At 38.3% G+C, this 23,115-nt stretch overlaps 1 protein-coding gene across 3 annotated transcripts in view; it reads left to right on the top strand.

Annotated features, from left to right (window-relative positions):
* The window catches only part of edil3a (EGF-like repeats and discoidin I-like domains 3a), a 125,662-nt gene that overhangs the window by 15,779 nt on the left and 86,768 nt on the right, over positions 1 to 23,115 (top strand). Inside the window, exon 2 of one of the 3 annotated variants that reach the window (XM_030738295.1) lies at positions 20,074 to 20,100. The exons of 1 other annotated variant lie outside the window; for it this stretch is intronic. In XM_030738295.1, coding sequence (XP_030594155.1) covers positions 20,074 to 20,100 — 27 coding nt within the window. Of the gene's footprint in view, positions 1 to 20,070; positions 20,101 to 23,115 lie in introns of all 3 variants that reach the window. One more of the 3 variants, XM_030738294.1, reaches the window with a different exon arrangement.

The raw sequence follows: 23,115 nt of genomic DNA, 5'->3' as shown, positions 1-23,115 counted from the left end.
TGTCGAACAGAGAAGCTGGAGATTGACCATAAAATACACCCATTATGACTGTCATCGCTGAGCTCCGTTGCCATGCTGTCAACTATTCTTTGCATGAGGTTGCTTTGGCTGAATATTATAATAATTCTTACTCAGACATGTATTTTATAGTTTACGCATATATATTTTTATTCACAAAGTTAAGTGTTTGCACTAATGAGCTCAGTGTTTTCCATATACTAAAAAAAAAATCGCCTTTTCTTTAGCAGTCTGATATACTTTCTTTAACATGGAACATTTAGGGTATAATGTGAAAATACAGACCTCAAGAAAAAAGCATCACAGGTGAACTCGGTGGAGACACTGATTTGGCCAGAGGTTGGCCAGTAAACTTGCCCACAATTTTATATTGTAAACTGTGTAATTAGTGAGCTTTAGTGGTGCTGGTAGGTGTTGTTGGTGAATGAAAAAGTTTCCTCCTATTTCCAGTCTTTATGCTAAGCTAACAGGCTGCAGGATCCATGGGACAGATGTGAGCTGCATGTTTTAGTCTTCCTGTGTGACTCTTGACAAGAAAATAAACATGCATAATCTACACAAATCTTTTCTTAATAAAATGACCAAGAAAAAAAATGGAAATATTAAATTAGACACATTTCCTGGTTTTTATCAAAATTTTGATTGGTTCTCTGAAGCTCTCTTTGTCTGTCTCATACAAGGACTTACGAAAGCTGGGGAAAATGACTAAACATTTGCACTTGCTGTACTCGTGCATTCTTTGTGATTTTTGAATCAGTGTTGCTCAGTCACAAAGTGTGTCTGTGCGGCATAATTTCTCTTTCATCCAAAATGCCAAATGCAAAACATCATGACAACAAGAGAGCTAATGAGGTAAACATTTAAGGAACAGGGTCAAAGAAATGCCTAGATGTGCTGTTGAATATGCATTAATCCTATGAATTTGTGACACAGTTCTCAGCTAAAATGCATTTTTGCTTCGCCTATTTTTCTTTCTTTGCCTGTTAATCTGCAGCGGCACTTTCCGCCACAGACACCTTTCTCCTCGGCGGTTACTGCGAAGACTCAGATGAGATGTGAGCTTTACTTCTTTATACATGTTTGATGAATTTTTTTATACTACTTCTGGGATACAAGCATGAATGTGGGAGATCTTGTCTGGAAAAAAGGTACAAAAGATGGGAGGTGTCCAAGTTTGTAATGAGGCTAGTGAGGCTCTCCTGGCTCACGAGCAAACTAGGGCATCTGTAATGAGCGTGCAGAGAGGAGAGGGGGAGGTGGGGGCCGAGCGAAGACAGAGAGGCATGTTGGGAAGTTGCATCAGAACATCAGCCGTCCAGTGGATGTTGGTGGGAAGCAGGTGTCTTTCAGAGTTTCCCTTCAACAGGACATGCAGAACAAATATGGTAAATTACCAATACCTTCAGACCTTTGCATTTGAACAGAAACTCAAATTAGCTTGCTTTTTAAAAGGACACGTTCAGTTTCACAAGAATTTTAGACAGATGGGAAAGCATGCAGCTGAAAATAAAGACAGCAGGTTAGGAAAGTGATATATGTGCCCATTATTTAGAGTGGAAACCATTAAAAATAATATATGTGTTTAATATAGTTTTGAACTGACATGTACACAGATGTAATGGCATTAGAGTAATTAGCATTATGATATACACTGCAGCTGTGTCACACTGCTCAGTAGGTCTATGCAAAGACTTAATCTAATGACTGCAGTTATTAAAAATTTGAAAGGCACCAAGTGGCATTGCTCCCTTACACAGTGGCTGTATTAGAAAATAATATACAGTATTTACTTAATCCAATTAGCTTTGCTGGCTCTTAATTAACAGGAACCTGAAATAGGATGATTTTGAATTATAATAATTAGCACAATCCATCAAAAAGCCTTGATACTACAGTATGTGTCTCTGCCAGTCTGAGAGTTAGCTTGTAGAAGATATTTAAGCGCTGTTTATTTGTTTTGGCTTTTTATTTTTGTGACTGAGGGGCATCCATATTTATGTTTTTAACAGTTTATTTGATAGATAGCAAACTGAATAAAAGAAGGGTTTTTTTATTCTTCTTTTCTATACTTTTGATTACAGTTTGGTGTATTTGCCTTCTTATCTTACTAAAATACACAAAAACTTTGCGTATTTGTTTCTCTGTCCTCAAACGCTTTCTTCATTAGGAGCTGAGCCACCAAACTTGACACACAGATACATCTTACACCTCTGAACATTCTTATCTATATCAGATATTATGTTATCATGTTGCCTTGCTGCCATCTTGGAAACTAACCGGTTTTTAGCATTTATACAACTATAATACCTTACAAAAACACTGTATCTTTTTTTTGTGACAATAACATAATTTAAAGCTGCAAAAGTTTAATTATGTATGACATACTGTATTATGAATTACCCATTTTCTGCATATAAACATCATCTACCGCACGAACCGATCAAAAGAAAAGCAGAGGCATTATTATTGACCTCTTCACCCCAGCTTACTTTGCCGTGGAAGAGTCTTATTTATAAACTCAGTATTCTAGATTGAAATGCAGAACTATGCAACAATTACTACGTTTCCACCACCGAGGTGCCATTGCTCATGCCAGTGCTGGTGCTGGTTCCAATGAACTGGCGAAAAGCTTAAGAACAGGCCCGCGTTTCCACCGCGCTTTGCAAAGTGATCCTTTACGTATGAGTGTGGGCAGGTCCTTGTCTGGACATGGAAGCCGAAAGGCACAAACGTGACAGAACATGCTGTTGTGCTATGAACATAATTTATGGTCCAAACAAAACTAGTGCAGCATCTGTGTGCGGCACAAGATATACACAGACAGCGATTTCGAGCAAGACGACCAGTACGCACTTTGCGTCCTTTTATCTGTGATAAGAACTGATACAAAGCAGCAAGTTCAGCCTTAGGCTCACAGCTGTGAAAATCACATCGCTTTTCTTGAGTAATACACACCATGCAGTGAAATAGCGGTAGAAAACTTTACGTCGAGATGGCAGAGTCACACCCTTCTGCTGCTTTCATCACACGTTCTTGATTCCAGACCAGCTAGCTTGCGGTGGCGGAGCTGAATCCGTTTTTTGGCCGAGGACTGAGTACATTTGCGATAGAAAAAACGCTCAACGCAGTGTTCAAACACTGGCACCGGCACCTGGTCGGTGGAAAAGGGGCTAATGGAAGGAATGTCATCTTTAATTTCCCTTTATCATCAGCCTAAAGGGATAGTAGACCTGAAAAAGTACTGCAGCTTTTAACTTTCTCCTGAATACCTCGTGTCAGTAACATAAAATAAAATAAAATACTTTGCAGTGTAAAATCAGCTAAGATTGTTCAGAGATTAGGTAAACAGTAGAATTGCTTTGGCACTAGGAAGTGCTCTTTGGGCTGGTTTCCAACTGATTTTTTTGGCTTTGTGTTAATACATCACAAAATCTTGTGTTTCTTCATTATGATAGGTACTTGTGTCAGTGCATGGAACTGGAGCTCCCAAGTTTTCTATTATTAGCTGTTAAGTCTGACAGTGCATGTCAGGCCATGCTATGGAGTAATTCACAAGTAATGTAACAATGTGTTTGCAACTAATTTCTTTCTCTAGGGAATTATTAAGTAACGTAATGCAATACCTTTGAAAAAGCAGCTATTATTACGTAATGCATGAGATGTTTGAATAAGACCCTAAACTCTGCTAATGACTTGGGTTTGCATTGTGGACATTTAGATTGTGTGTGCTGTATATTACACTGAACCTAGTGTATCAAGGGAAGACACTGCATATAAAAGAGAATTGGGTAGGCACAGTGCACTGTTAGATCTGCTGTTTGAACCACCTGTTCATTATTACTTGGATGTTCAGGGCTGAACGATGTAAAATCCAAATTGTAAGCATTAGATTATAAGGCATTCATGACAGATCCATGATGTGGCCAGTGAATATTTTCCTCAGGTGCCACTGCTTCTGTGTATGGAAAAAAATTTTTAATGACTTTTTGAAAGTTGACATAATTTATAGATATTTTAGCACATTAAATTCACATCTAAAATGCCTCTGTTGTTCTGTAACCATTGCATAAATTATTCAGTAGTGATGATTCGTACTGTACTGGTTAACCTCAGAAAAAGCTGAAAAAAAGTTGCTGAAAAAAACCTGTGAACCCTCTAGGCCTTGGGCTGAGTGCATTATCGCTGCCCCTGGCCCATGATGAGGAGAGGTATCGATCTTATCCTCAGACGAAAGCCCTCCGTGCACCTCTGTGGGGCTTAGAGCTGGCTGAGGCAGGATGCACAGTAATGAGAACAGTAGAGGGCAGAATGGGGGACCAGCTTATTCCTAACAAGGATGGAGACCTTTACACAAAAGAAAAGAAATAAGCTAGATGGGCATTTTTTAAACCCCCTCCCTTCAAGCCACTTCACTCTTTCCTTCTCCAAGCACAGTTTAGGTCTTAGCCACACCTTGGACTCTAGCCTTGATGGTCTTATCTGGAATTTTGAGCTCCTGTGGGAATATATCTCAGTACAGAGTGTCTAAAAAATAAATTTAGCACACTCCCACAATGAAGTCAGAGGAGCAGTGGAGGCAAGAAAAAGCAAGGAAGGGATTTCAGCATAACCAAACTTATAAATTCAGAGGATGCTCCTGGCTAGGAATAAAGATCTCCAATCCTTTGAGCTCCATTTTTGGATGCTTTTTTGGTAACAGAAGTTGCTTTATGTCAAGGACTCCAAAGATAGATTTCTGTGTGTGCAGGCCTTTGACGTGATTATGGCGTTTGGTGATACCTCAAACCTCACACTGACTTGAGCTCAACCATACCATACCGATCATGGGATGTGAATTTTGGACCACAGATGATTTAGTATGCCTGTCCAGACCTTATGTACAGCTCAACAACAAATAAAAAAAAGAAAGAAACAAACAAATGGCATTGCTTATGTATTCACTGTTTCTTGCATCATTCTAGGCAGAGCTGGAAGCGTGCCAATTTGCAATCATTAGTTGAATGTGGAAGAAATTGTTTAAAAGTTTGGAAAACAGGCTGATTTCTTTTCTGATGAAGGTTACCGTACATTGGAAGATTAATACCGTGTCAATATCTGTAAAGCAAATATGTTACAGAAAGTTACTGGGTTTATGCTTTGTCAACTGGCTACTATTCAGTCCCTGCCATTGTCTGGTATTAACCTGCTTATATGTGGTTCCTTCCTTATGGGAGTGGGGAATACACCAATCAGGCATAATATTTTGAACGACAGGCGAAGCGAATGACACTAATTATCTCATCATCACGGCACCTGTTAGTGGGTGGGAAATATTAGGGACCAAGTAAACATTTTGACCTCAAAGTTGATGTTAGAAGCAGGAAAAATAGGCAAGCGTAGGGGCCAAATTGTGATGGCTAGATGACTGGGTCAGAGCATCTCCAAAACTGCAGTTCTTCTGGGGTGTTCCCGTTCTGCAGTTTGTCAGTAGATATCAAAAGTGGTCCAAGGAAGGAACAGTGGTGAACCAGCGACAGGGTCATGGGTGTCCAAGGCTCACTGATACACGTGTGCAGCGAAGGCTGACCCATGTGGTACGATCCAACAGAATAGCTACTGTAGCTCTAATTGCCGAAAAAGTTCATGCTGGCTCTCATAGCGCTCATAGAAATGTGTCAAAATCACACAGTGCATCACAGTTTGTTGTGTATGGGGCTGCATAACTGCAGACCAGTCAGAGTGACCATGCTGACCCCTGTCCACTTCCAAAAGGTCCAACAATGAGCACATGAACATCAGAAATGGGCCATGGAGCAATGGAAGCAGTTGACCTGGTCTGAGGAATCACATTTTCTTTTACATCACATGGATGGTGCATGTGCATTGCTTACTTGGTGAACACCTGGCACCAGGGTGCACTATGGGAAAAAAGGCGAGCCAGCGGATGCAGTGTGATGCTTTGAGAAATGTTCTGCTGGGGAAACCTTGTGTCCTGTGCAGGGTTATAATAATTTTGGATTTTACATTATAGTTTAGTTTTAGTTAGTTTTTACTTTTTTTTCTCTCTAATTCAGTTAGTTTTAATTAGTTTTCAGAGTGGTTTTGCTCGTTTTTATTAGTTTTTATTTTTGGTTTCATGCTTAGTTTTAGTTAGTTTCAGTTAGTTTCAGTATTAGTTTCAGTATTTTCATACCTGATCAGGTGCAAGATTCAAGGCGCAAAAGTGACTATTGTGTAATGAAAACTTGACAAAAGATACAGTTTAAAGAAATATAGTCAACAACCAACTGTTCACAAGACATGCTAAATTTGTGTAATATTAAGGACACACATGAGCATCAACAGGGAGAAACAAAGAAAAACATGAACTCCCAAACTCAATAAATTCTACAATAAACTCCACAATAAACTTAAGCATCAGTGCAGCAGATTAATAACGCCTACATGTGGTGTTAAACAAAAACAAACTCTTTGAAGGAGTCAAAGGTCAAATCCATCTGCATCCTGATGTTCTCACCACCTGAAGCTGCTTCTGTTTTGGAGCTAGCTTGGTTAGATGCTCGCTAATTAAACCTGCAGGGTCTTTGCGGCCTCTGTACACAACCTACAGAAGTTGCCGACCTCATGTCCGCATTTATGCTTGTGTAGCTGGATTGTGAGTGTTAATTACCTTGTGGTCGTGTGCAGGTGTTTGTACTCAAAGAACCTCCATACGGGACTCTGCCGCTTTCTCGGCAGACCGCAGCCATTACTTTGCGGACCAGCGCGGTGAGCGCACGCACATGCGCACTCACACAGTTGTCCTGTGGCGCTCCCAGCTTAAACTCGGAGAGTGGAAACAATGATTTCATATCAATCCACAAGGCTTAAAAAAAACCCCCAAAAAACAAGTAAATGAAAGTCAGTTTATCGATAATTTCAGTTAGTTTTAGTTAGTTTTGTAAACTCACAATTCAGTTTTAATTAGTTATCGTTTTTTTCCTTTTAATTATAGTTTTTATTTATTTCAGTTAACGACAATGTTTTTTCAATTTCAGTTTTCGTTATTTCGTTCGTTTTCGTTAACTATAATAACCCTGGTCCTGTGGATGTTACTTTGACATGTACAACCTACCTAAGCATTGTCGCAGACCATGTCCACCCTTTCATGGAAATGGTATTCACTGATGGCTGTGGCCTCTTTCAGCATGATAATGCAACCTGCCACAAAGCAAAAATGGTTCAGGAATGATTTGAGGAGCACACCGAGTTTGAGGGGTTGACTTGGCCTTCACATTCCACAGATTTCAATCCAGTCAAGCAACTGTGGGAGGTGCTGGACAAACAGCTCAGATCCATGGTGGTCCCATCGCACAACTTACAGGGCTTAAAGGATCTGTTGTTAACATCTTGGTGCCATATACCACAGCACACCTTCAGGGGTCTAGTGGAGTCCATGACTCCATGGGTCAGGGCTGTTTTGGAAGCAAAAGGGGGGGACCTTTGGTCATTATGTTATGCTTGATCAGTGTATATTAGATACACTCAGTGCATTGTGGGTTGAGATTGTCCTGCCAGTGGGAAATCTTGCTTTCTTGCCATGCCCACACCACTCTCTGTTGCGACTTACTTTGAGATGAATGAGTATGTTCAAGAGAGAGAGAGAGATGGCATTGCTTACAAATTTTGATTTAACAGCTAATAAAAGTAAATGTGTGCAATTGCCTCATTCAATTAAATAACGCTCTGTTATATTTAGTTTGGTTGGGATTTCCCCCTTTTTGCATGCTAGTTTGATATTATTCCAGTAGAAACTAATAATGAAACAAAACAATGGTTTAATGCAGCAGAACTGCTTGCATGGGTTACTCAGATGATCATACTTGTATGATTGTATGCATCAATGGGTTAAATTTAGTATTTAAGAAGTGCATTAGAGAAAATGATATTTTTATACATTGTGCATCAAAGTATAGCCTGAACATAATGCAGTATTCTTTATATGCCATATACAGTATTTGGTACCATAAAAAACAAGCACACGTATGTTTTTTGGTATCAGTTTTTATGACATTTCTCCTGCAGAGCTGATGATGACTTCTTACTTCTTTGGACAGTCACTCAAAGCTCAAAAATATCAACACAGTTTGAAATTTGTAAATGGCTTATATTTGCGCGTAGGAGTAACTAAAAAGCTGAACCAACATCAAACGTCACCACAGATTTATTAACCTAGGTTCTAAGACTTAAGACTTAAATTTCCCCATTATAAACTCTGGTCTGACTAAAACTTTGTTTGACCTTTTTAAAATGAGAATATCATTTTTCCTTATTTCGACTGGATATAGAAATCTGTTTAACTCAGAGGGGGGAAATGTAAAGCAATGCCCTCACCAAGTGACTGACATAATAGGAGCACCTAAGTTTTCTCTCATCCTCAAATGTCACTGCAACAAAGGCCTAGCTATCTTCTCTGTGGACTAGGACCTGGTGGCCAGCGTGCGCTCTGCTATCATTACCCATTTCATCTGAGTGATGTGCTGCTTTTAGATCTCTCTCTTCTTTCTATCCTCTCTGGTGACTTTTAATTCCGGTCTACATTTGTGTATAATTTTTTTTCCTATTTCTCTTTGTGCCTTTATCTCTATAAAGCTGTTTCTACGTACGTGTTCAGATTACTAGGGCTGCACTGTCTGTCTTTATAGTTTTCCATGTATATTTAGCATTTTCGGTCCTCTCAAACATATTCTCTCTCTTCTTACTTTCCCCTCCCTGAGGCCAAACCAAGTTTATTCCCTCCAGCTATTACATCCAATTAAGGAGGAGTGAGAGTTTCACCCCTCCTTCCTTTCTCTACACTAACAATGTGGAATACAGCAGAATGAGTCAAATGAGTCAGGGGTTTCTCTTCTCTTCTTTGATGTGAACAAATTATACTTTAGCAACACACTTGGAAAGGAAACAAAGATTTGGTCTATATTTTCAAGATTGGATTCTTTGTAATTTGGTGAATACCGTGAAACACAATGAGACCACTTGATGTGGATTGATGCCTTTTTTATTTCAGATATTTGCCTCTTGCTTGAAAAATACTGCAGTAGTTTTATATTATATTAGAGTAATTTCATTTGAATGACAAGTTGTAATCATGTAGCATGTTCACTGCTTCAAGCAATGAAGCAATGAAAATACTTGATACTCAATACCATTTTTGATACCAAGGGGCAAAAAACTGACAAAAAAATGAAGTCATTTAAAATAAATAAATAATTAAAGATTCGAGCAATACAATCAACTTCAATGACCACACTAGTTTTCAGGTGTGAGGTATATATACTTAAAATTCTCTTAGTAGACAACAGGAATTTGTCTGAGGTAGCTAAGGTAGGCTGCCCTGTTTCTGTCTAATTGCTGGTACATTTTTCTCAGCTTTATTCTATGACTTTAAGAGAAAAATAATACTTTTTAGATAGAAATAATTGTGTTATGGTAAATTAACACTATGTATTAACATTACAGATGAGCAGGCCTGATAACATTTGCTGCCTTTCTCCATTATCATTACCATTTTATTATTAGCCATAGCTGCTAGCAGCTACCTTAATGATAACTTAACTGATGGCTAATGTGGCTATCAGATCACTGCTAATAGTTAAATGACTAGCGTTAGCGTGTGCCGGCCTTCTTTTATTTATGATAACTGTTCAACTTCTTGACATTCCTCATAAAGTGTTGTTCAGTGTTGTGAACATCAACTACTTCAGCTGATAGTGAGCGGAGGGGCTGCGTGATCCTCTGTCTGCAGCAGTGCAGCAGTTTTTCCTTGTTTTTTTGCTCTATGTATGAGACAAATCTCTGGATGAACAATTCTACTACCTTCAGAGGCTCTTCCAAGTTATATATAAACAGCATTGCATATGGGGAAAGTGGTCATGATGACCTTTAAGCACCTTTTTCTTCACCAGAGACTGTGCCATCATGTTTTTTTTCCTAGAAAATAATTTTTAGGAACTAATCAACTACTGTGATCCTGGGTGTTGTTCATTATACTGTAAGTGTCAAGTAATAAATTTTATACATAGCAGATGGCAGCTCTGGTAGGTGTTTGCCTTAAGTATATACCAAAGCCCAAGACAGCAGATTTCTCTGTCACAAACTATAAAGCTGACATCTTTGACAGTTTAGTGTATCATGTACAGGCATTATACAACTGAAGTAAAAAAAAAAAAAAAACAAAACAAAAAAATCCTCACTGTGCCAGTTCAGCTGGTCTAGAGCTTTTATTATTATATATATATATATATTTTTTTTTTTTTTGTGAAAGACAATAGCAGTTAACCTTTAGAGTTCCATCTCAGATAATTGAAGTAAACAGTGGTTTGTGATACAAAGGGCTGGAAAATTACCATAAAATTTTAGGAAAAAGCTTCTGCTGCATAATGGGGTTGTGCGCTTTACCACTCAGGGACCTCATTTGCCTTTGTTTATTGGTTGTACAACACTCCAGCAGAATGTGTCTTGCATATATGAGGGTGAAAACATCTGTTTTAAAACAATTTGACCAATTTGTGACTATATGCAGGGATCTAAGCAGAAGAAATTCACAGCCTGGCTGTGGATGGACATACTGTAGGTGCCATGATGTCACTCACTGGTTTCTGTTGTCCCATTATGAAGCCTTGAGATGAATGTTTTTTCCATCACCATCGTTGTGTTTTGTCAGTCACAAGTTGCAAGCCAATGAACATATCCTGAATAATCACCCTCTACAACATTTAGAATCACCAGAATTTCTTAAATTGATTCAATATTTCATTCAGTATGATCCAAAATGAGTGACTGAACCCATAAACCCGTCAGGAATGTGTTTACAGAGGTCAAGCCAGGCCATGGCTATTTTCCCATAGATTTCCCTAAGAGTGGAAGTCTTTTTCAAACCACAGGTATCGCCCCCTGATGATCATTAAAAAGAGGTTTAAGGCATGTGCTTCACTTTTCAGACTCCTGTGCCTTTGAATCTGTCTGGCACAGAGACGCCTGCTAGATCTTATTATTATTATTACAATTCACAAGAATTACTACTCAACCTATTACTACTCAACCTATTACTCAGAATTAAATAAACATTTTAAATACAGTGATTATCTAATGGGTCTTCATCCAAATAGTGCTCAAGGTCAAGGTCACATTTGTCAGTAATCTGTGAACTGTGATGGATTATGAGCCAGATAAGGCACTACATCATTGACATTTTGGTTTGTGAAAGGTTTTCACCCTTTCTGTATAATATAAGAGCCAGAATACTCATAGGATCCCTTGTTAGATGTTTATTTTATCAGTTTTTGTATTTGTATTACAAGTTTTCTTTTTTTTTTCTTTTTTTTTTAAAGCAAGCGTTATGTTTCTAACACATTTTCAGATAGTGTTAGGCAGACAAGGTGAATACGCAGTGATGATTATGTTGCTGGTTTTGCAATAAGACACACCAAAGGCACAAACCTGCTGGCAATCTTCTTTGTGGGCTTTCAAAATCCATGTAAAAAGTGATGTCCTTGACACAGTGTGGACGCACCTGAGAAACAACACCTTCATTTGCTGTAATTCATATTAGAATCTTTGCCAAGGAATATCATTAAACAGAGTAACAGTCATTAGTCAGTTTAATATTGTTTTTGAGTGTCAGAAGTTAATATACAAATGAATAGATTTGTTCAGAAGGGCAAGCTGCCTGTTTTAGTTTTCTATCTCTTACCTGTGTAGTCAGTTAAACAGCAGAATTTGTAACCTGTTACAGTAACCAGCATGAGAGTTTTTACTTTATTGATAATTGCCTATAAGGCTGTCAGATTTTTTTCCCTGTTCCTGTATTCTTGAGGTAGAACCCTATAAATCATACAGGCTGAGTCGCCTTCAAGAACATATGTTATTTTGTTGACACTTTGTTTTGCACTCTGACACTTAGACTTTAAGAAGCATATCGATTCCGTGTCGAAAAACACAGTATGAATCAAACCTGGGATATGTCTGCGTGCTGTATTGACCACATTACAAAAACACTTCTCTGCAGACAGGCTCATCCATAGGGTTTTCATTATCTTATGCTTGGAATAGCAATTTGATGCTCTATTTGACTGAGCAGCCCCTCCGCATGCAGTCACGTGCAATAATACAGTCTGTCATATTGGTTCAAGGAATTTTACATCTTTTGTTTATTTATTTTCATCAGTCATACTGGAAAAAAATCAAAATGCCTCTTACATTATAGCTTTGTTTTTGCCCAAATCGGTTTGCTGATTCAGAACACAGTATGTACCCTATAAAGGTTTTTGATATTGTGAATATGTTCCCATTTGGTTTGAATACTTGCTACAGTAAAAAGTCTGTTTCTTTATTCTTCTATACTCTTATACTTGAGTCTCCCAAGGTTATTCTTGAGAGGGACACATAACTGCAGCAGACTCGTGTCGAGATAGTCTAGGACATGTGAATAGCAGCTAAATGCTGTTGCTATATACACACCACCCGCTTTGTAGGTACATCTTGCTTGGACCATTTTGCCTTCAGGATTATCTCAATTCTTTGTGGCACAGATTCAGAAAAGTGCTGGAAACATTCCTGGTCTGTTGGTCCATATTAACATGAAAGCATCATGCATGACACAAATCTCCCATTCCACCACATCCCAAAGGTGCTGTATTGGATTGAGATCTGTTTGAGATGATTTGAGCTTTTTGAACTGGCATGTTATCCTGCTAGAAGCAGCCATCAGAAGATGGGTACACTGTGGTCATGAAGTGATGGACATGGTCAGCAACAATACTCAGGTAAGGAAGGATGTGGCGGTAATTAGTAAAAAGTGGCCAAAAGAGTGCCCAAAGAAAATATCCCTCACACCATTAGACCACCACCATGACACCACCATATTAATACCAAATTCTGACCATACCATCTGAATCTTGCAGAAGAAATCAAGACTCATCGGACCAGGCAATATTTTTAGCTCCGCTGTCAACTATAGTCAGCAGAGCAGATCTGATACCAAGCCTCCCGTTGTCGGTCTGTCAACTTTTTTCTAAATGACTCCTCTGTCATTTTTATTTAAAATCTTCTGAAACTTGGCACAGATACACTTTGGATAAGGCATCACAAAATAGGGGAGACAGATTTTTTAACCTATTTTTTATGAATTTTCAAATTTTTCAAGAAATACTGTACATTGATGTTTACCTTTAATCCACTGTCCTCCCTTCTTCATCATCTTATTCTTCTGAAACTTGCCATGAATATTCATTGGGTAATAGTGAACAAAATATTGCAGATTTTCAATTTTTGATTTTTCACTAATTTTCAGCATTTTTAAGAAATACTGTACATTTCCGTTAAAAGTCAATCACTGCTTACTTGTTTATGTGCAAATTCGTCTGAAACTTAGAATGAGTATTCATTGGGCAAAGGTCTACAGAATGTTGCAGACAGATTTTCAATTTTTATCAGCTCAATGATGGTTGACCTAAAATTACTTTCCATTCTAATATATCACATATTGTACAAGTAAAACATTTGACAGTGGAGCTCTGTAGGCCAACAGGTCTCTTATTCCAATTATCTCTTGCACAATTTTGGTGATCCTGTATGAATTATAGCCTCAGTTTCCTCTTCTTAGCTGATAGGAGTAGTTTGGGGCTTCAGGGTTCAACATGTTGTGCATTTGGAGAGATTCTTCTGCATATCTTGGTTGTGGTTATTTAAGTTACTGTTGCTTTCCTATTAGCTCAAAGAAGTCTGGCCATTCTTCTCTGACTTCTGGCATTACCAAAGCCAATATTACCCAAAGAACTGCTGCTCACTGGGTATTTCCTGTTTTCAACCATTCTCTGTAAACCTTAGTAGTGGTAGTGTGGGAAATACTCAGACCTCCTCAACTTGCACCAACATTCATGCCATGTTCAAAATCACTTAAACGTCACTTTTTCCCCCATTCTGCTCATTTTTAACTTCAGTGGGCCATCTTTTTTCCACTGTTACTCCACAGTTGGCAAAAACTGTTACTTCCCCTGTAGTAGTGATCAGTGTTAGTAGTATTTTCGTGAAATGTGCACACAGTGGTCACCTAATGGGTTTTCACCCTTGTGCTCAAGGTCAGGCCATATATGTCATTTCATGGGCACGTTCTAATTTTCACAAGAATCACTTCTTCTCCTAGAGTAATGGTCAGAGTTCAGTCAAGTGAGATTATTGTGATGGATCATAAGCTTGATAAGCTACAATGTCATTGACATTCTGGTGCAATAAAATTTGAATTTTGAATCATGTGTCCTGCATATCTGCGTTATAAAACAGTGTAAGTATTTCTAGAGGTTGACATTTTCTTCAGCCCTGTGTTAGGAAATACAGCTCTACGGTAGTAGTATCTGCCAGAAACCTTCCAATGGGATTTTTCTTCACTATCTGTTGCCCTGTTTTTCACAATATACCTAGTCCTGTTTTATTAAATAGAGCTTGTAATGGTGCATAAAGCATTCCTAGAAGTCATGAGCTGTTGAGTTGTAAGGGAAAAGTTTCTGATATCTTTCTGATGGGAAGTGCCTTCTTTTCCTTTTAATACCACATGTCAAAGAGGCACACATTAATGGTAGACTTTACCCTGCACTCCTGCTCCACTGACAAAAAGTAAAATGAGGATGGATGGGTTATTTATTCACAGAGAGATGGTGCTTACCACTCCACTTGATATAAAGGGTTGTGCTACCGCATTCTTCCTTGTCATTAGTTGGAAAACAACTAATGATAAGGAAGTGCCTCAACAATGCCTCCCTAATTATTGTTGGTATTGTGTCTGTGAGTCATTTCACAGTTAGCCACCCACTCCATAGCTGGATGATTTAATGTTAATAAGCACTGTTGTGATGGAACAAACATTTTTAAGGGTGCTGTTATGTGGGAGAAAGATGTGCAATGAGCATCTGTTCATGGTTTGTGTGTGTGTGTGTGTGTGTGTGTGTGTGTGTGTGTGTGTGTGTGTGTGTGTGTGTGTGTGTGTGTGTGTGTGTGTGTGTGTGTGGGTATGGAGTGCAGGGAAAGGTGATATATTTAGTGCAAATGTAGAACATGTATACAGACTGCCATATGTGCCGCAATGCCACTAACTAAATCCTCATTTGCAACAAACCACTTTAAACAATCTTTTCTTTTGTTCATTGTAAGAAGAAGTAAGATGATACATATTTTCACAAATAAATTCCTATGGGCTTCATGGGAAGCTGTGCTGATGTCTGTAAAAGTCTTTTAACCAAATCAAAACAAAGTCTCAATTTCTGTGAGTGTCTGCACTTTCACTAGTCCAGAGTACTTTTCCAAACATCCTAACCACGCAAAGTGTACATGATTATTTGGCTGTATTGTGTCTCATAGAAATGACACCTCTTACCTAGAATTACCATTTGAAATAGTCTGCAATGATTTATGACATTGTTGGTCTGCAGGTGACGAGCAGGTTGACTGTGATAATTGTCGTTGCTCATTTATGGGTGAAACACATGCTACATTTTAAGCTGCAACTTGAGTCATGGACTAATTAAATGCCGGTCTGTGGCAAATTAAACTGGTTTGTGTGATAATTTTATGGATCTTTTCTTTTTCTTTTCAAAACTACTGTATGTTAATTAAAACAGCATGTCTCCTACTCACCACCAAATGCTAGGAAGAAGCATGAAAACTCTAACCAAAGTTTTACTGCTTGAGATTCATAACTACAGTAGAGATACTTGGCACAGACAAACAGGATTTGTCAGCCCCAGCGAGGAGTGTCTGGGCTGCCATCATTAGCAGTGACAGCCAACTGTCATTTTTGATGCTACACTGCTAAATGGGAATACGATCCATTACCCGCATTGTTTTTGACTTTGCCATGGTTTCACTGGCCATGATGACGAGAGTGATAAGCTTTACAGAGCCTTCATTTTAGGTAGAACTCAGGTTTACGTCTTTCTGGTTAATCCTAATTAAACACTAATGTTCTCAAAAGAAAATAGTTTGGTCACAGTAAACCAAAGAGAAAGAGAAACCTACTGTATCAGATCAAATTTCTCCATTAGTTTATCTTTAAAAAAACTGCATGATAATTTGCCATACAAATGAAAGGGGCATCTAGTCAGACAGCTGCTGGATATTCTTCTAAATAGCTAGTATTAAAATTAAGTTCCTACTCTACCTTTCCAGGATACAAAGCATTCATGAGGGTCAGTGTCAGCACAGCAGCATAAAACGGACAGTGGCTCCCACGACTGCGTAATGCACTGCTATCATAATAATAAGTTATTACAATCATTGCGTTAACCCCTCACCCAGACAAATGCAGGTGCATCACAACAATAATGCTGTCTTTATTATGAAAGCCTTGCAGGGCTGTAGGGTTAATGCTAATGCTTAGGAAACAACACTGAAAAATATATTAAATATTTCATGCAGCCTAGCGCCACTCAAAATTATACATTTATCTCTTCACATTAATCCTAATGCATAACTATTTCTCTAAACTATACATATTACTTTGCTCAGCAATAGTTTTGAGATAGCTGGAAAAAAACTCCTGGTTAACAATGAACCTTAATTGGCAGTGCATCAGTCACTGTTTTATACTGGGCCTGTTCTCTATTAGAAGATATTTCATTGGGAATTTGGCTGCAGTAGAGTACTCTGCATGTGTACACAGAGAGTAGAAGAAATAAGAATAAACAGATATAAAGGGCTGACTTACTGACACAAAGCAGAATGCAGATATGAAGTGACGAGTTCATGGATGCGCTAATTTGTGCATGCCATGAATTTAATTAATTAATTAAATTTACTTTCCATCAAAAGTTTGCAACATTGGTGCAACATGGTCCGAGACACTGCAGATGTGAGTTACTCATAACTTGATGTTAAAGAAAGCAAATAAAAATTCAACATAACAGTCTCCTTCCACTATGTGCCACTGGAACAGGGTCAATTTGAGTTTTAACTTTTAATTTTCTAGTGTTTGGAACTCAACTGAAAGGGTGAAACACTTTATGAATCAAATGGAGTGACTGTGAAGGCCACAGAATAGAATTCACATCATTTTCATGATTTTCAGCAAACCATTCAGTGATCCCGCGTACATTATGGAGTGGACAGGCTGCGTAATATTGTCATGACTTTTGGCCCACATTGCGTGACCTTGATGTCAGTTTTCACATGCAAGTTTGTGCATGTAAAACAAGTTGTTAATGCTTAAGTTGCTAAGCAAAGTGACTAAATGAAAACTGCTTCTCATAGAAAAGAATGTGAGTGAGTATACAGTGTACATTACCATATTTAACCATCATGTTAAAAATTTGTGAACCCTATTGTATACTGCATAAAGGGGTATCGTCACCTCTATTTGAATGTGTATACACAGTATGCATGCTCTGCATAGTTTTTATGCTTGTTCATCCTGTGCACTTGCTCCTCTATCTCCACTGAACACCTTGAGGTCATATCAATTCAGGACAGGCTGGCTGGTTCCTATTTAGATTATGGATGGTTATTACTGTCTCCTGGCTGTCAGTCAGATTAAACCAATATGTCCCAGGAAAGAGGCTTATCATCTCATAGAGAGTACCTTCTCCTGGGAAGAAGGAGGAGCCATTTAAATAAGTCATCTCCAGAACCTTCCATGTTCAACAAATTTATTAATGCAGTCTCAAGAAATATCAATGCATCAAGTGTTTATTGTACAACAGTATGCTAGGTATTGCCCTTGTCTGTCAGATTACTTGACAGAAAAATTAATTTGCGGTGTCTTCCAATGTGTCACATAACTGTAAGCAAACACTAAACAGACCGGCTTTATGCTTATCTCAGTAAAATTAGGCAATTTTGACTACCTACTTCATGTTAAGAACACAGCCATTATAAAGCCAGTGTTTAACTATTGGCTTTAGATGGAGCACAAACTGGGCTCACACATGTCAAAATACATACTGTGATAACAATCCATTCAGGCTCCCCCTCTCTAAGAGGTTCAGCAGAAAAACACAACATTATGACTGCACCTTAGGTCAGTAGTTGCAAGTTGCACTTTCACTGTTTTGGTTGAGCAACGTGTAGCTATTTTTTTTTTTAAATAAACATTTTTTATTATTAAATGTGGAGTCTGTTTTTTTTTTAATTGTTTATCCTGATGTACACTGCCATGGAAAGTAAGCCATGTGATTCAGCTAATATTGGGGTGTTTTGTTATTTTTATAGGAAACACCAACAATTAGAGACATAAATTTTACCAAGCCACCGTACTTTCAATATTTTATGTGCTCTTATGATTCACCACTTCAGCACTTGGATAAACATAAAACCCATCCTTTTATGTATCTCTGTCTTCTCAGCATGTGTATTTATGTGTGGGTGTGAATTGTTGTCTGCACTCTCAGGCATATGTTTTTTTGGTTCTTTTTTTTTTTTTTAGGCCTTGTTAAGTGTGCGATTTTGTGTGTGTATGTGTCTATATGTGTGTGCACAAACGCGTGTGCAGTACGTGTGCATGTATGTGTCTGAGGGCTTGTGAGTGTGCGTCTTGACCCTTATGGTAAGGCTGAAGAGGGAACGGCAGCAGAAAGAAAACAACACTAAGTGAACCGTGGAATGCGCTTGGTTTGGGGATTACATTGGTCTTGCGCATGGCAAAACACAAAGGGGAGCTTCTGCTGCCAGGCAAATGAGAGGTTGGGAAAGTGCTTGGCTTTGAGTCTTTGTGGCTTCAGTTGAAGCGCTCTCTCACATTCAAAGCAGCCTTAAAGGCTGTGGTTCACTCCTTAATTGTATCTGTTTATCACATTTGTGTCTAAGTGAATCATTTTTCCCTTCAGTTTGCAGACGCTGCTGTCGCAACTCAGATCGTATGTTTCAGGCATGTCTAAAATTTCTCACAAGAGTCGTCTCACATTGAACGATCTAGAAAATCGCTTGCTAGACATTTAGGAGAAATAAGGGTTAAAATAAAATAAAAATTCTTTAAAACCCCTGACGGCACTTTATTTGATTTTCCCATCCAAAAACACCACAGGGAGCACAAGCTGACTGAGCACTGATGTTTGGTTTATAAAAAGAATGAAATCTGGTCTCCAAATGGTTCTTTGTGCTGTGGCTGGAAATGAAACAGATTTCTCAGATGGGTTTGTATATATTTGCACCTGCATGCAATGCAGTCACTCCATGTCTGCTTTTCTGCTTATGCAGCCTTCACCCTCTCCATATGTTAATGCCTAATTAGTATTCAGTGCTGTGGATGAAAAAAATGTTCATGACATTGAATCATACTTTAATTAAGCAAGAATTGGTAAGCAATATCATTAGCTATTGAGAAATAATAGACATCCCTACTTAATGTGCTCTGTGCAGCAACAAATCCCAATACATTCAGGCCTTTTTTGTCCATCCATCAATCCATCCATCCATCCGTCCATCCATCCATCCAGCCAACTGATAACACATTTCTGATCATCCCTAACAATAATGACAATCATATTTATCATCCCTTGCATCTGATGTCCTTGGTCGACTGCCTCTGCATCTGTGCCCAAATTTCGGGCACATCTTTTGGAGCAATTTTCAACTAATGATGGAGATAGAGGGTTGTGGTAATGATGGTAGACAGGCCAACTCTCAGCCTCAAAGCTGGACTGGGTCTTGGGAGCCAGGGATGCAGCTAGTCAGTATGTGTACCACAGGGGCTAATCCTACACTGGTCCAGAATAATGAACACATATTAGGCTTAGGCAACTGACCAGGACACGTGTATGGATGAGGGGATCGGATGCTATGCGGTGCCAGGTTATGTTTCATGGTAGCACTGGAGAGTAATGTTGGCAGGATGTTGTACCCTACAGGTAGCAGGTGTGTCCGACTTCACGTGTTGTGTGCTCAAGTGAATTACACTTAAATTAAACTTCACATATGATAGTGCAAAATGTGATTATCGATATAGTTGAATCTGTAGCAATACAGCTGCAGCATTAAACACATAGCTGTGCTGAAGCTAATACGAATTTTTTCTCTTCCCTTCTTCCCTCTTCCTACTTTGTGTCTCAACAGCAGCAGATGGTGAGGAACCAACTTCAGCAGGTGGGAATTTTTTATGCTTGGTAACGTGATTTCCATTCATTTGTTTTTGTGCAAGTGTGTGTGTGTGTGTGTGTGTGTCTGAAGGGGGGGGGGGGGGGGGGGGGGGTAGGAAAAATGGAAGTAGCCAAGCCTCTTACTTCCTCCATTACTGCTGGGTCTAATTCCTGAATTGACTCCCTGATCATGCAAGGCCAGAAACAGTCATGATTACATCATTTAGCATTCCACTTCATAAGACAGCCCTATTCAAACTTTCTCTAATAGTGTGAATCTGAGAAATATCTTGTCTTTGTCTAGTACAGAGTTTTGAGATTGAGCTCACAGTCCAATCTAGTCCACTGATTGCTTTTGCATGACTGTTTTTCAGTGGAAATGAAATATAGAGGATACCTGAGTATTTATCAGATTTCTTAGGGTTTCTTTTTCCTTGTGTGTGAGTGCTGATTTCATAATCCATTTACTTAAAAGCAGCATTAATCCACAGCAGTTCCAATATGTTTATTCTAGAGTTAATGCAGTGCATCCATAAATACATGCCATTAGCATCAATCTTGATGTACATTGTATTCACTCCCTAAGGAGTGCATTGAGTGTGTTTTTTCTTGCTGGGTCCAGTAGATACTAAAGTACTTATCTGTGAATTATCATACAGATGCTGCCTTTTAAAATCATATTCTTAAGCTAGCATATTTGGTATTCCAAAGTACTGCTTCTGATTATTGAAAGAACTAATGTAACAAGAGTTTTATTTCAAAAGCAAGACCACAGAGGACAACAGTAAACAAGAACCTGATTTATCTTCATCAGTGATGTAATTAAAATGTCACTTCACATCCTTGCGAAATACTGCAACTGAATATAAAATATATCTTTCTGTGCATCCGCTGCATCTACAGTAATTGTTTTTGTCTATGTTGCTTTCATTAATGTTAAACCCTGCTGGTTTGTTTGAGATCAAGTGGGTTAAGAAAAAAAAGAATGATTTATTTTGATTAGACATAATACCACAGGAATCAAAATAGTTTGCTATAGCAATGTAAAGAGCTGTTTAATCTCAGAGTCTAATCACTTAGTCATAAAATACAAAAACAAGTGCATGCACTGTATACTGTAAGTGTAACAATGCCAGTCCTTTGTTAATAGTGTTTATAGTTTACAGTTGTCTCTGCCAGTTATGTTCATATTTATTTATGTAGAATTTCACAAAGATTATTTTATTTAATTTACCTGACGTGTTTGTGTAGCTCCGGTTGGTGTGCGGAACCTTTCTTTTGTTATTGTTTTCTGTACCCCTACGTTTAGTTTTCTGGGACAACTCCTTTATAAGGAGCAGTTTCGCGCTCACTCTCCCCCTTCTTCCTGTGGCATTCGGCGGGAGCGGTGAGTGAAAGTTTAGGAAGTTTAGTAATCGTAAATCCAGCTGTACTAGACAACAATGTCTTTGTGTGTTTTGTTTGTGTAGGGGCTTAAAGCGATCGTCACCAACCAGACTGATGTTTTGTTTACTATTTGGTCAGAAATAAAAGGAGATCGCCTCCAAATCACGTCGGTGGCCTGATCTGATCATTGATCCACACAACGCAGAGAGCTGTCCATTGGTATTTGGACAGTGACTTTTTTTTTAAATAAATGTGCCTCTGTACACCAGCACACCACAGTTTAAATCAAATACAATCAAAGATGTGATTGTAGCAAAGTGCAGTTGTATTTCCTAAACAGTTGTGAAATCGTCAATGGTACGTACTGAGGCAAAACTGTCCAATGCTTGTTCATCTAACTGTACACACAGCCCAGTTTCATTAAAAACAATGAAATATTCCATTTCAAACGTCAGTGTTACAATGTCAACTTTTATTTATTTATTTTTTTTTACAAGAGTTCAAAGTCAGAAAATGAGACGTTACTTTAATTGTCTGGTGGAACGAATGTCACACGATAGACAGAATTAACAGGCTTCTCGGGGCAATATGTGGATATGAAGTTCAGTGACTGCTGCCTAGTTTTGCCACTTAAATAATGTGCTTGCCTACTCTTAATATATTGATTTGCATTTTTTTTTTTTATGATGTAAAATTTTTCAGTTCAAATTAAATTAAGGCATAGACTTCCTTTTGGCATCATCATATATCTGGCTCCTTGCACGAACACGTATTCTAAATATTTTCTCCCAAATCATTCCAAAGCAACATTTCTTGTTGTTTATACTCCTTTCATTTTGCTGCCCTACATGCCATTTGGCACAACACAAAGTAAGTTAAGCACTCATTTCAGATCAGAGCTGTGAGAACATGGTAAACAGAACAAAAAATAATTATCGAGTTTGAAAATGACCTGAATTAGGTACGACTTGTGACCACTGACCTGGAACTGGACTGAGACAGAAAATAGGACAGGGTGATGTGGAAGGCCAAATTGCTCATGACAAGCTTGAAGAATTTAACATATTCAGCTGCTGTTTCCCAACCTTTCATTTCTTTAATCTACACATTTTCACACTTTGTCTGCGCTCATACAAAAGGGGGTATTGTTTGCTATGTATGTTTTATGAGCAAAACTCTAAGTTGTGCTTTGAGCTGTCTCAGTTGGTGGTAGTGCAACTTTTAAGGCCTTTTTAGTTCTGTTACTAATTGCAGGGTCTGCATAAATTATGTTTTAACAAGAAAACTATATATTTTCTGAATTCTGTTCACCAAACTTTAAGAAATGCACAATGTCAGTGGTTGCGGTATGTGCAGTCAAAATACCACAGATACCGCTGAGACTGAACAAGCATACTTAATTTGAGCAGATTTAATTGTATAACTAACAGTTGCCAAATAGAAAGCAGAATAGTTGTCCTCCAATGAATAAGTTGGAGCCAACCTCTGTCAGATTTTCAGAAATGTTATTGGTATACTGGGAATTTCTTTAACATATGCAATTTGGAATTTGCTGAAAAAAAAAACCAAACATTAAAATAAAAAAAAAAAAAGTGTTTTCTTTTTGAAGAGACCCTTGTGAGGAAGGGTACAGCGC

This window comes from Archocentrus centrarchus, chromosome 9 (genome assembly GCF_007364275.1).
Source record: "Archocentrus centrarchus isolate MPI-CPG fArcCen1 chromosome 9, fArcCen1, whole genome shotgun sequence".
NCBI lineage: Eukaryota > Metazoa > Chordata > Actinopteri > Cichliformes > Cichlidae > Archocentrus > Archocentrus centrarchus.
This window is presented reverse-complemented; position numbering and strand designations above follow the sequence as displayed.